Raw genomic sequence first — 14362 nt, 5'->3', positions numbered from 1 at the left:
CCATCATGCTTAGGGTCATGTATAACAATGCTGGGCAGGCCATTATTTTGGCTACCATGGTTATGCCCTCATAGGATGACAATGCCCCTATCCACAGGGCAAGAGTGGTCACTGAATGGTTTGATGAGCATGAAAATAATGTAAACCATATGCCATGGTCGTCTCAGTCACCAGATCTCAACACAATTGAAAACTTATGGGTGATTCTGGAGCGGTGCCTGAGACAGCGTTTTCCACCACCATCAACATTACACCAAATTATGTAATTATTGTGGAAGAAAGGAGTTGCATCCCTCCAATAGAGTTTCAGAAACTTGTAGAATCTATGCCAAGGTGAATGAATTTAAGCTGTTCTAGCTCGTGGATGCCCAACGCCCTGTTAAGATACTCTGTTGGTGTTTCCTTTATTTGTGCAGTTATCTGTATTTGTGGTACAGCTAGTGAAAAAGGAAGTCAGCTTTCTGATCTTCGCTTTGAAGAATGATAGTGTTTCAATACACATGTATAAAATATCTTAAACGACAACATTGACCCCCCCCCCCACCCCCCCCCCCCCCCCCGCCCACCCCCCTTACCCGGGCTCAGATCCAATCCCTCAACCTTGCTAACCACGCTCCTTCCCCTCCACAACGGCAACCAATCAAGCCAGAGGCAATGGGTAGAAAAGAGCAGACGTTCTGTGCTCTCCAACCAGGACCAAGTTAACTACACTGGCTTACAACAGTTGCTTTATTATCCATTTCTACCTTTTGACTGAGAAGAAGATGAGGGTCATCAATATTGGTCTTCTGCTGGTTTGTGCAGGTAAATATATGGGTCTTCTTTTGTGAAATATGGGTGAAAAGCCAGGAAAATTAAATATTGAAATCCAGCTTTAGGGTAAGTCCGTTTTAATTCCATACATGTTTGCCCATGGAAGAAGTGGTCAGAAAGTAACATTTTGGACCCGATTAATATTCAGGAGACAAAAGGTGTTGAATAATTTTGCATACCCCACCATACCATGAGACATCCATGTCTTCATCACTGGAAAAGTTAAACAGTTGAGTTTGATATCATTTAAAAGCTTACAAAGTGTTGTAAAACTACAGTATTTTATTATGTCTTGAATATTTTTTTTATAAAGAATTTTTTATAAAGAATTGTCATTTTGAAAACTGTTAACATGACAACGGTTAATCAAATCTCCCCATTTCTGCCCATTTTTTTGCTCAGTTTTGCAGGCCTTCTCATACAGCTGCAACTGTATATGCATTCATAAATCAAGACCTTTCTTGAGTTGGGCTCTGGGATGGTGCAACTGCTCAGAATCTGAGTCTATGGTTGTTGTGGGGGAAAGGGGTTGAGTGTGTATGAGTGTATGTGTGTGTGTGTGTGTGTATCCCATAACTGTTGCGAGGGAGTAAAATATGTTAGGGACAATATAGGATGAATCACAATAACTGTTTGCTAAAATAATAAATGCTTGCCATAATGTAATTTTGGTAAATGGCGAGACTGGTGAGAGTTAAAAATCATTTGCATAAACTGCCTACATTACTATAAATATAAATGGCTAATTATGGAAAATAGGATAAACAGGATTTTTAAAGTATATATTTTTTAATGGCTATATATAATACAAATCGAGGTGAGGGCGATGGAAATGCATTTGGCAGTTGATCTGCTTCTGTTCTGTGGGTGGCACTGTGTGCTCTTTTCGAAGGATGGGTCCCAGTCTCTCCGGGGCCATGGGATCCGGGGGGCCTTTTGGCGGTCTGCCGGGCATTGGGATGACAACCCAACTCGGGATGAGGATGGCTTTTAGCGGGTGGAATATTGGGGACCATTTGGAGGTTTACTCAGTAGCAATGCAAATATCAAATATCATCAGCTATAGACACTCAATTATCATGTTACATTTTAAAATGGTACGTTTATAAACCTTATATTTTGATAAATAGAATAGAAACTTGTCTCATTATGGTAACTGGTGAAATAAGTATAGCCAGTTATAATAGTAATGGTTTATATGGCAGATAATAAGAAAGATAATAAGAAAAGACTATCAGTATTTACCTGGCTAAAGAGAAGGAATATAATATCTATTGTTTACAGGAAACTCATTCAACAATTTTAGATGCAGTTTTATTGAAAAAGGACTGTTGGGGGGGGTGAAATATATTTTTCCCATGGGCAAAGAAATTCAAAAGGGGTGATGATATTAATTAACAGTAATTTTGATCTAAATGTGCTAATTGTCCAAACACATCATCAAGGTAGATGGATTATTTTAAATATGTTATTGGACAATAAACAAATATGGCTTATTAACCTATATGGTGCAAATAATGATGATCCAAGCTTCTTTGAATATACATATAAGAATGTATCAACTCTACAAGCAACACTAGACTCTATTATTATGGTGGGAGTTTTTAATACGGTTTTAAATACCTCTATGGACCGTAAAGGAAATCACATTAAACTATCACCCTCAGGCACTTCAGGAATTCATGAATGTCATGGACATATTGGAATTAGTGGATATATGACCTAGAGAGATATACATGGCGGAGGCTTAATCAAGCTAGTCTTCTTGATTACTTTCTTATGTCATTCTCTCTGGCACCAAAACTTTAAAAAGTGCTGATAGGGGACAGAATGCGGTCGGATAATCACATAATTGGCATATATATATAACTCTTACAGAATTTCCATGTGGCGAGGATATTAGAAATTTAATCAAAATCAAAACAAATTTTATTTGTCACATACACATGGTTAGCAGATGTTAATGCGAGTGTAGCGAAATGCTTGTGCTTCTAGTTCCTGCAATGCAGTAATAACCAACGAGTAATCTAACAATTTCACAACAGCTACCTTATACACACAAGTGTAAAGGGATGAAGAATATGTACATAAAGCCTACTGAATCAAAGCCTACTGGATGATAACTTGTTTTAAACTAGGACAGAATAATTTATAACTGACTTTTTCTGACATACCATAGGTACAGCAGATCCCCTTATTGTATGGGACACTTTTAAATGTGCCTTTAGAGGCCATGCAATTCAGCACTCATCTATAAAACAAAAGCAATTTAGGTCAAAAGAGTCCATTTTAACAAAGGAAACTGAAGGACTAACAGTACAGTTAAATAGCAATAAAACTGTACCATAGAGAGACAGAATAAGTTAGAGGAAAAACAAAAAGAAATGGAGGAACTTATTCAAGAAAGATCCAGTGTAATATATTATAAAAATAAAGCGAAATGGATGGAATATCGGAAAAATGCTCCAAATTCTTTTTCAATCTTCAACATAGAAATGCTACCAACATTCTGTTATTGAAACTTGTTACAAATGATGGCGTCACGCACAATTCACCGAACAATATTTTGAAAGAGGAAGTAAAGTACTTTAAGAATAGGTTTTCGTTTCAGTCTCCTCCATCTCCACTAAGCGAAGGAACTTGGTCCTTAAATACCAAAAAATGGTTAATGAAAATTGCTATAAATAAATATAGATACCAATTTCATTGAAGGACCAAAAAATGGACAGCTGTGCCATATATGTTGCAAAATAGTTGGGAAGAGATTTTCGATGTACTGATTCCATGGCACATGGTTTATGAATTGACACGCAAAACAACGCCGGATTCAAAATTTCATATTTTTAAATTTAAATTATTTTACAAAATTCTTGCAACCAATAGAATTTTATATACATGGGGGATACAATCTTCCTAGCTCTGTAGATATTGCTGCGAGGAAAACAGAGGCATAAAATAATTTATTTTGGTACTGTCCATATGTAGCTCGTTTTTGGTCACAGGTCCAGGAATGGCTGAAGAATTGCAACATTTACCTAGAACTAACGCTGCAGATAGCAATACTGGGTGATTTTAAAAGTCATTGTCAATCGATCAATAATATAATAATTATTTTATCATAATTTTTTTTCTTTAATTTACAACCTGTAGAAGCTATGAGAATAGAAAGGTTCAGTACTTTTGTGAAGCATCACAGCACAATTGACAATATATATGGCAAATAGAAATCAAGGGAATTTTTAATAGGGTTAAACGTCAGGAATTGAGTTTAAAAGTATTTGGCTAAGGTGTATGTAAACTTCCGACTTCAACCGTATGTATGTATGTACCAGTTTTTCACAATTCCTGACATTTATTCCCAGTAAAAATTCCCTGTCTTAGGTCAGTTAGGATCACCACTTTATTTTAAGAATATGAAATGTCAGAATAATGGTAGAGAGAATTATTTAATTCAGCTTTTATTTCTTTCATCACATTCCCAGTGGGTCAGAAGTTTACATACACTCAATTAGTATTTGGTAGCATTGCCTTTAAATTGTTTAACTTGGGTCAAACATTTTGGGTATCCTTCCACAAGCTTCCCACAATAAGTTGGGTGAATTTTGGCCCATTCTTCCTGACAGAGCTGGTGTAACTGAGTCATGTTTGTAGGCCTCCTTGCTCGCACACACTTTTTCAGTTCTGCCCACAAATGTTATGGGATTGAGGTCAGGGCTTTGTGATGGCCACTCCAATACCTTGACTTTGTTGTCCTTAAGGCATTTTGCTACAACTTTGGAAGGATGCTTGGGTTCATTGTCCATTAGGAAGACCCATTTGGGACCAAGCTTTAACTTCCTGACCGATGTCTTGAAATGTTGCTTCAATATATCCACAAAATGTGTATGTATTTTGAGAAGTGCACCAGTCCCTTCTGCAGCAAAGCACCCCCACAACATGATGCTGCCACCCCTGTGCTTCACAGTTGGGATAGTTTCATCAGCTTGCAAGCATCCCCATTTTCCCTCAAAACATAACGATGGTCATTATGGCCAAACAGTTCTATTTTTATTTCATCAGACCAGTGAACATTTCTCCAAAAAGTACCATCTTTAACCCCATGTGCAGTTGCAAACCGTAGTCTGGCTTTTTTTATGGCGGATTTGGAGCAGTGGCTTCTTCCTTGCTGAGCGGACTTTCAGGTTATGTCGATATAGGACTCATTTTACTGTGGATATAGATGCTTTTGTACTGGTTTCCTCCAGTATCTTCACAAGGTCCTTTGCTGCTGTTCTGGGATTGATTTGCACTTTTCGCACCAAAGTACGTTCATCTCTAGGAGACAAAAGGCGTCTCCTTCCTGAGCGGTATGACGGCTGCGTGGGTCCATGGTGTTTATACTTGCGTACTATTGTTTGTACAGATGAACGTGGTACCTTCAGGCGTTTGGAAATTGCTCCCAAGGATGAACCAGACTTGTGGAGGTCTACAATTTCTTTTTCTGAGGTCTTGGCTAATTTCTTTTAATTTTCCCATGATGTCAAGCAGAGGCACTGAGTTTGAAGTTAGGTCTTGAAATACATCCACAGGTACACCTCCAATTGACTCAAATTATGTCAATTAGCCTATCAGAAGCTTCTAAAGCCATGACATCATTTTCTGGAATTTTCCAAGCTGTTTAAAGGCACAGCATAGTGTATGTAAACTTCTGACCCACTGGAATTGTGATACAGTGAATTATAAGTGAAATAATCTGTCTGTACACAATTGTTGGAACAATTAATTGCGTCATGCACAAAGTAGATGTCCTAACCGACTTGCCAAAACTATAGTTTGTTAACAAGAAATTTATGGAGTGGTTGAAAAACGAGTTCTATTGACTCCAACCTAATTGTATGTAAACTTCCGACTTCAACTGTATATAGATATATATATTTACCCCAAAAATATGGGGGATTGAAAATGATGCAGACAATTACATTGATGGAAGCAACAATCTGCAATATTAAAGCTGATCCACCCCCTTACCTTCTTTTTTAAAATAAAATAAAACGTGAAGTATCTAAAAAACGCTTCAACTCCGATTATTTTGTAGCTTAAACCTTATTTCACATCTGAGCTTTTTGTGTTGTGTCCGCCATCGGTTGAGACAACATTCGTGTCATTTCAATCATAGAAATATTATTCATAGATGGGACCTATCCCTTCAGACCACTGCAACTTAGATGGTAAACCATTTACATTTTAAATTAATAGTCATTTTTTACTTCTAATTACTCCCACAAAGATGACCCACCCGCCGCCTAATGTCAACTTAAATGGTCATGTCTATTCTGGTATCTTTTATGATTTCAATAGGTTTCCTATGGAGGATTGACAGTATAATTTAAAACAACAGATATTCCCATTCAAGTCAACATTCTCTGATGTGTGGACCGCCAACCATTAGATTAACATTTTAGTACATTTATCAGCCAAAACATGATATCCACCCTGTCTTCAAGAGCATGTTGTGTCTCAACCGATGGCGGGCATAACACAAATAACTTAGATGATTATGCAAATTAGGGTCTAAACTACAACATCTGTCAACATGAAAAAAATAGAAATGTACACGTTTTTATATCATTGATTTTTAAAAAAGGTAAAAAATATTAACTTTTTATTTAAAAACTTTTTTCACCCAGAAATTATAAAATATTTGACAACCCCGTTTGTAAGCTTTTAAATTATATTAATCTCAACCATTGAATATTTCCCAGTGATGAAGACATGGATGTCTCATGGTATGGTGGGTTATGCAAAACATGTAAACGTTGAACACCTTTATATCTTTAATATCTTGGCATTCAGGTCTAAAAAGTCACTTTCTGAGCACTCCTACAATGGTCATATATGGAAGGAATCGTTCAAATCGAAAGGGGTGCTGTCAAAAAGTGATTGAATCCAAATGGATTGACCATTTACCTACTGTAAAGATTTCACAATTTTTGTCATAAAATGACAATGCTAATAGAATCTTTTTTTTTTTTAGCCTTTGCTCAGTCCTTCAAGTCTCAAGGTGGGGGGAATCTGAAAGAGGAGGAGGACATGTGGGGAAACTACCTAATGGAAAGAGATGACAACCATGCCGAGGTAGTGTTGGAGACTTTTCATTGTATTGTATTAGTGAGTACCGCCCCGGACAAAAACACCTGATTCAGTTTGATGACTAGTTAATAAGTTGAATCAGTTATGCTTGTCCGGGTCTACAAAATAATTTGTACTATTGGGGATACTCAAGGACTCTAGTTGAGAAACACTGCCCTACACAATACCCAGCTAGCACATTTGGTTCCTTGGAAGGTGTGGGAACGTATGTTTTTGGTTTAACATTGGCTGTGGGAAAGAAGATATATTTTTCCCGACCAGTAAAACTGGACTTTTTTGTTTTACATTCTGAGAGCAGAAAGGAACATTGTCTGTTCTGGGAACGTTTATTTTTAGGTTGCAGGGAGGTTCTGAGGACGTTTTATTTTGGTTCCTTTAATGCTTTTCTGGGAGGTTATATTAATGCTTTGAGAAGGGAAATGATTGGTTATTTTAAAGTTTTTCAATAACTTCCAATAAATGTTTCAATAAGACTTTTAATAACACTGCTAGCTTATTTCTTTGAACTCCAAGCACAGATAGGACACATGGAAATTCCTTATGCATTAATTATGCAAAAACATGTATTTTTTATTGTAACACAGAATTAGTCCACTGAGCCACCAGGATGGAACTAGCATGCCATTTCAAAGGAAACAAGCACTCATTATGATCAGGTGTGGTCAATTAGTGGGCACGGCCAACAACTTTACAGTGAAATGCTTACTTACATGCCCATTCTCAACAGTGTAGAGTTAAAAAGTAACACACATATTTGCTAAATAAAAATAAAAAAGGAAATTGTAACTCAATAAAAACAATAACGAAGCTATTTACAAGGAGCACCAGTACCAAGTCAATGTGCAGGGGTACGAGGTAGTTGAGGTAATTTAGTATGTACATGTGGGTAGGGGTAAAAGTGACTAGGCAATCAAGATATATAATAAACAGAATAGCAGCAGTGTATGTGGGAGTGTGTCTATGTGTGAGTGTCGTCAATATGCATGTGTGTGTGTGAGCGTATGAGTGTGTTGGAGTGTCAGTGTAGTATGTGTCAGTGTGTAGATTGAGTCTAGTGAGTGTGCATAGAGCCAGTGCAAGGAAGTCAATTTAGATCAAGAAACAAATAATTAAGGGGTTCAATTTAAATTGTGCGGGTAGCCATTTGATTAACTGTTCAGCAGTCTCATGGCCTGAGGGTATAAGCTGTTCAGGTGCCTTTTGCACACAGACTTGACACTCCGGTACTGCTTGCCGTGGGGTAGCATAGAGTTTATGACTTGGGTGGCTGCAGTCTTTCACCATTTTTGAGCCTTCCTCTGACACTGCCTGGTAAAGAGGTCCTGGATGGCAGGGAGTTTGGCCCCAGTGAACATACTTAAAACTTCTTATGGCTTGGGGGCAGTATTTCGACGTCTGGATGAGAAGCGTGCCCAAGTATACTGCCTGTTACTCAGGCCCAGAAGCTAGGATATGCATATAATTGGTAGATTTGGATGGAAAACACTCTAAAGTTTGCAAAACTGTTAAATTAATGTCTGTGATTATAACAGAACTGATATGGCAGGCGAAAACCTGAGGAAAATCCATCCAGGAAGTGGGATTTTTTTATGTGGGTATTTTCAATTGAATGCCTATACAGTATGTAATGGGTTAGGATCCAGCTTGCAGTTCCTATGGCTTCCACTAGATGTCAACAGTCTTTAAATGCTTGTGCTTCTAGTTCCGACAATGCAGTAATAACCAACGAGTAATCTAACCTAACAATTTCACAACAACTACCTTATACACACAAGTGTAAAGGGATGAAGAATATGTACAAAAGTGGACTGAGGAAGAATTCAGAGCTGGTTTGCGCTCGTGACCGATTACGCGCCCTTCGTTGTCTTTCCTTTCTATTGAATACGCTATTGTCCGGTTGAAATATTATCGATTATTTAGACAATTGACAACCTGAGGATTAATTATAAACATCGTTTGACATGTTTCGACGAACTTTACTCGTTACTATTAGGATGTATTCGTCTGTATGTTTTGACCGCCTTGGAGACAGTGGATTACTGAACAAAACGCGCCAACAAAACAGAGTTTTTGGGATGCAAAGAGGGACTTTATCGAACAAAACAAACATTTATTGTGTAGCTGGGACTCTTGTGACTGCAACCATATGAAGATCTTCAAAGGTAAGTGATTAATTTTAGAGCTGTCCGCAGATAATCGCATGGTATGCTTTCGCCGTAAAGCCATTTTGAAATCTGACAAAGCGGCTGGATTAACAGGAAGTTAATCTTTAAACCGATGTATAACACTTGTACTTTTTAAAATGTTTATTATGACTATTTCTGTATTTTGAATTTGGCGCTCTGCAATTTCACCAGATGTTGTCGAGGTGGGTCGCTAGCGGAACGCCTGCACCAGAAAGGTTAACAGGATAGAGTTTTGTTCATGCTGAGAACGAAATGTATATGTTTTCAAATATCATTCTTTGTTCAAGTTGTGTTTATGGTTTTCTTAACTTTCTCGGAAAGATTTGAGAACATGAATAAATAGAACCATGAAAACAACTTTATGCTTAAGTACTGAAATTCCCACAGAACAACGTTGCTTCTGAACATTCGTGGAACAATTTGAGAACATGACTTTAAATAGAACCATGAGGAAACATTATGCTAAAGTTATGAAATTCCCACAGAAGAACGGTGTTTCTTAACATTCACTGAACTATTTGAGAACATTCCCGATGTCAAACCAGTTGAGAACGATCAAAGAACATTACCAAAATGTAAATGTAACCGTGTTTGAACATTTAGGAAAGCTCATATTAAAGTAATGAAAATAGTTTTTTATGTGAAGTTCCTAAAATGTGCTGAGAATGTTCCAAAGCCAACCCACTGGGCACACACATTTTGAATCAACGTTGTATCCATGTAATTTCAATGAAATTACGCTGAACCAATGTGGAATAGACATCGATTTGACGTCTGTGGGAAGCAACTATCCCAGAAAGTTGTGGGAAGGTTGTTTGCAAAAATAACCACAGGCCAACAACGCTCTCACCAAGCTCTAAGAAACATATGGTTCTCAGAAGCCGAAAGAAGCCTAAAGAAATTGGGGTTTGCATGAGGTAGCATGAAAAAATGGTAGCACCAGTGCCAGTCTGTTTGTGCTACCATCCCAACTCCTTGTCACCCATTGTCATGACAAACATGTGAAGAGAGCAGAAACAGACTAAGCCCGGTGGTGATTGTTTTAATTAATCCCAAAGAAAGAAAGGAACATTCATCTAGGTTAATGTCATTATTTGGCAATACCATTTTGCCATGTCATATTTAAGTAAATACCTGATCATTTTTGTAGCCTAAAATGTCTCCCTCTCCCTCAGATCAAAGCTGTCCTTCCAGGTACCTGCTTTGCGTGTAAGCGCATCATCAACAAGGTCAAGGCCCAGCTGGATGGTGATAATGACAAGGTAATGATGACAGATTGCTCACCTTCCATTTTACAGTCACAGAACAAACTCACGTTAGCTTTACACTCTATAATAAATATAATGCAAATATAAACTTTATAGTTGTAGCGTTGATGGATTCTGGGTACTAACTTCTAAACTTGGGATAGGGTTAATTATCAGGTATCCTATTGAACTATTGAGTGCTTAGATTTAGAGGGTCTACACCAGAAGTTAATGGTTATCTGTAGGAGGAAGGTATATGTGTAACGGATGTGAAATGGCTAGCTAGTTAGCGGGTACGCGCTACTAGCGTTTCAATCAGTTACGTCACTTGCTCTGAAACCTAGAAGTAGTGTTGCCCCTTGCTCTGCAAGGGCCGCGGCTTTAGTGGAGCGATGGGTAACGGCGCTTCGTGGGCGACCGTTGTTGATGTGTGCAGAGGGTCCCTGGTTCGCGCCCGAGGTCGGGGCGAGGGGACGTACTAAAGTTATACTGTTACATATGGTGTGTGCAATTAAGCTTGGAATGTGCTGAGTGCAGGGAAAACGATCATGTGACAGCATTGATAAGGGGAGAGAGCCATGGATTAGTGATGAAGGGGGTCGAGGTATGTCTGGTCACATTAAGAGAAAAAAACGTTTATTGCCCGTATCACTTAGTTTCCTGCCTAGCAATATTAAAATATATATATATTTCACCTTTATTTAACCAGGTAGGCCAGTTGAGAACAAGTTCTCATTTACAACTGCGACCTGGCCAAGATAGAGCAAAGCAGTGCGACACAAATGACACAGAGTTACACATGGGATAAACAAACTTACAGTCAATAACAAAATAGAAAAGTCTATATACAGTGTGGGCAAATGTTATAAGATTAGGGAGGTAAGGCAATAAATAGGCCATAGTGGCGAAAGGCTGGCTGATGACGGGGAAAAAAGGCGAGGACCGCTAGCCGTGGCTAACAAAGACTAGTAGCTAGTTAGCTCCTGATGGAAGTTCTAGCTATGAGGTATAAAAATAGCAGATCCGTACCACACTGGGTGAGGCGGGTTGCAGGAAAGTAGATTTAGTTCGTAGATAGAAAGTGAGATTAAGATATATACGAAAAAGACTGGCTATTTACATGGGATAAGACACGGGATAAGACAAAGACAGATACACACGTCCAACTGCGCCAACTTAGATTCAATAAAGATACAAATGTTTAGCGAGAAGGAGGGAGACTCCACCCAAAGTTGGGTACATATCCCACAACTATTGTAAACATGTCTTTGTCTAATGCAACTGTATTGACCCTCTGGGAAGAATAAACTTGGTTTGAGCTGTCATAGTGTCCGTTGAGTTTTTACTCTGAAAATTTGAACCTAACAGTGTAAACACAACAGTCTCATCAATGTGCAGTATAGTATAGCCATAATAAATCCTAGTCAGGGTCATATTGAAATGATTGAGAAACCCCTTTATACTGCTGTATCTCTGCAATTCTCACAATGTTATGTAAGCAAATTAATTTGTGTCACCAATGACACAAAAAAAAATACATTCTGTAAGTGATCTATCTCTCTATATTTTTACTTGCAGGAAAACATAACTGCTAAGCTGGACTCTATTTGTGGCAGCATGGGGATACTCAAAGCCATCTGCAAGAAACAGGTCAATAAATACAAAGAAAAACTGATTGAAGCACTTCTCAATGATGAGGACGCAAAGGATGCCTGTAAGGAAATGAAGCTATGCAAATGGAATAACATTTACCCATGATTGCCCTGGGCACACGTTTCTTTCAGATGAACACGCTGTCATAGCTTAGCTTTACATTATTTTCATACACAACTGTCTGGATGGAATGGCAGTCTTTAAAGTCACTTAACATTGCTAAAGACTGACATTCCATCCAGCCAGAAAAGGACTGGCCACCCATCAGAGCCTGGTTCCTCTCTAGGTTTCTTCCCAGGTTCCTGCCTTTCTAGAGAGTTTTTCCTAGCCACCATGCTTCTACATCTGCATTGCTTGCTGTTTGGGGTTTTTGGCTGGGTTTCTGTATAGCACTTTGTGAAAGTGGGTGGTGTAAAACGGGCTTCATAAATATATTTGATTGATTGATTACTCCTGCAATTTTTATTGAATTAAATACTGAAGGTTATTCAAAACAGTCTCCTCCATTTCACAATAAAACCCTTGCTATTAATGTGTACTATCTCCCTGGAATGCATTCTAGAATGAGGGGCTTGGTCTCTCCCTTTTGGATATTTTACATTGGAAAAATCAACCTGTGAATTAGGGCTCAATTTGATCGTATCGCGGAAGATCTAAGTTATAGCTCGATTGAAATTTAAAGGCGAAATTACCTTCACTTTTTTTTAATTTTACCGTTATTTAACTAGGCAAGTCAGTTAAGAACAAATTCTTATTTTCAATGACGGCCTAGGAACAGTGGGTTAACTGCCTTGTTCAGGGGCAGAACGACAGATTTATACCATGTCAGCTCAGGAATCCGATCTTGCAACCTTTCGGTTACTAGTCCAACACTTTAACCACTAGGATACGCTGCCGCCCCCACCCCGCATTTTAACACAGATCTTCCGCAATACGTATCGAATCCCCCCCTCAACTGACAAATGGTATATTCAGTGCTTTCAGAGTACCACTATAAATGTAAACACAAGTCACGCTGTAGTACATAACGTTAGTCGTGGTAACTGCTAACGAGAAAGGGTTGTGGTAACTGCTAATGATTTCAAGGGTGTAAGTGGTCCATGTCTAAAATGTATTTTGCGACAACACTGGCCCAAAACATTCAGTATCTTGTGACTGAGGAGAATATGAGGGCCACCTCTCTTATCAGTATTGGTCTTCTTCTGGTTTGTGCAGGTAAATATGTGGACCTTCTTTTGTGAGGTAAAATGTAAGGCATATAGATAGTTACTAAATAGGCCTAATGAAATGTAACGAAATAGGTATTGTCATGACTTGCTCGCCTGGATGGAGATCAAAGGTTCTGGCTAACCAAAGGTTTCAAGACCCCCCCTCTCCTGGGGGAGTTGGCCAGTTTTATGGCGGCAGTAAAAACCTCGCAGGAACTCTCTCTCCCACTCTGCAGAAATTAAAGTTAAAAATCCCTTTGTTACAACAGAGGTTTTGCAGTACTGTAACATCAAAAGGTTAGATATTGAAAAAATATTTCTTACGTAAATAATGAGGGTCGGGAGGGACTTACAAGAAGAACAATCATGTCAAATCAGTTGTTGTTTTGTGATCTCATTAAGGACGGTATAACCAAATAACGGTAACTCCACAAATMTATACGTCCAAGTTAGCAGATTTACATCTACATTTTGTGGAACATATATGATTTAATATGAAGCTATTTGTGAGAAGATTAAATATGATTTTTGCCTTCTAAATGAAACTGGGTCTTCCTTTCCTCTGGCGGTCCTCATGAGAGCCAGAGTTACCGCTGCTGCAGAGGATACGTTCATTAGAGTTACAAGCCTCAGAAATTACATCCTAAAAGAATGCTTCAGAGTTCAAGTAACAGACACATTTTAACATCAACTGTTCAGAGGAGACGCGTGAATCAGGCCTTCATGGTCGAATTACTGCAAAGCAGTGGTGTAAAGTACTACTTAAGTATTTTGGGGGGGTATCTGTACTTTACTTTCTTAATTATATTTTTGGCAAATTTTACTTCACCACATCCGAAAGAAAATAAATGTACTTTTTACTCCATACATTTTCCCTGACACCCAAAAGTACCCGTTACATTTTAACAGGAAAATTGTCCAATTCACACACTTATCAAGAGAACATCTCTGGTCATCCCTACTGCATCTGATCTGGCAAACTCACTAAACACAATTGCTTCATTTGTAAATTATGTCTGAGTGTTGGAGTGTGCTCATGGCTATCCATCAATATAAAACAATATTTAAAAAATTGTGCAGTTTGGTTTATTTGATATAAGGAATTTGAAATGATTTAAACTTTTGA

At 38.3% G+C, this 14362-nt stretch overlaps 1 protein-coding gene across 1 annotated transcript; it reads left to right on the top strand.

Annotated features, from left to right (window-relative positions):
* Positions 1-648: 648 nt before the first annotated feature.
* Positions 649-12560, top strand: LOC111968906 (saposin-C). The gene is made up of 4 exons (XM_023994862.2): positions 649-804; positions 6827-6927; positions 10304-10390; positions 11954-12560. The coding sequence occupies exons 1-4, from the start codon at positions 765-767 to the stop codon at positions 12131-12133; spliced, it is 408 nt and encodes a 135-aa protein (XP_023850630.1). The 5' UTR covers positions 649-764; the 3' UTR covers positions 12134-12560.
* The last annotated feature ends 1802 nt before the right edge of the window (positions 12561-14362 follow it).

The sequence above is a fragment of the Salvelinus sp. IW2-2015 genome, linkage group LG9, assembly GCF_002910315.2.
Source record: "Salvelinus sp. IW2-2015 linkage group LG9, ASM291031v2, whole genome shotgun sequence".
Lineage (NCBI taxonomy): Eukaryota > Metazoa > Chordata > Actinopteri > Salmoniformes > Salmonidae > Salvelinus > Salvelinus sp. IW2-2015.
The sequence above is the reverse complement of the archived record's forward strand: the minus strand, read 5'-3'. Positions and strand labels throughout refer to the sequence as shown.

Bases quoted from the DNA above. Each gene is read 5' to 3' on its own strand.
- LOC111968906 (XM_023994862.2), top strand. From the start codon at position 765: ATGAGGGTCATCAATATTGGTCTTCTGCTGGTTTGTGCAG. The intron at 6,928-10,303 runs GTAGTGTTGGAG...CCTCTCCCTCAG, and splicing joins GAGATGACAACCATGCCGAG to ATCAAAGCTGTCCTTCCAGG. The intron at 10,391-11,953 runs GTAATGATGACA...TTTTACTTGCAG, and splicing joins TGGATGGTGATAATGACAAG to GAAAACATAACTGCTAAGCT.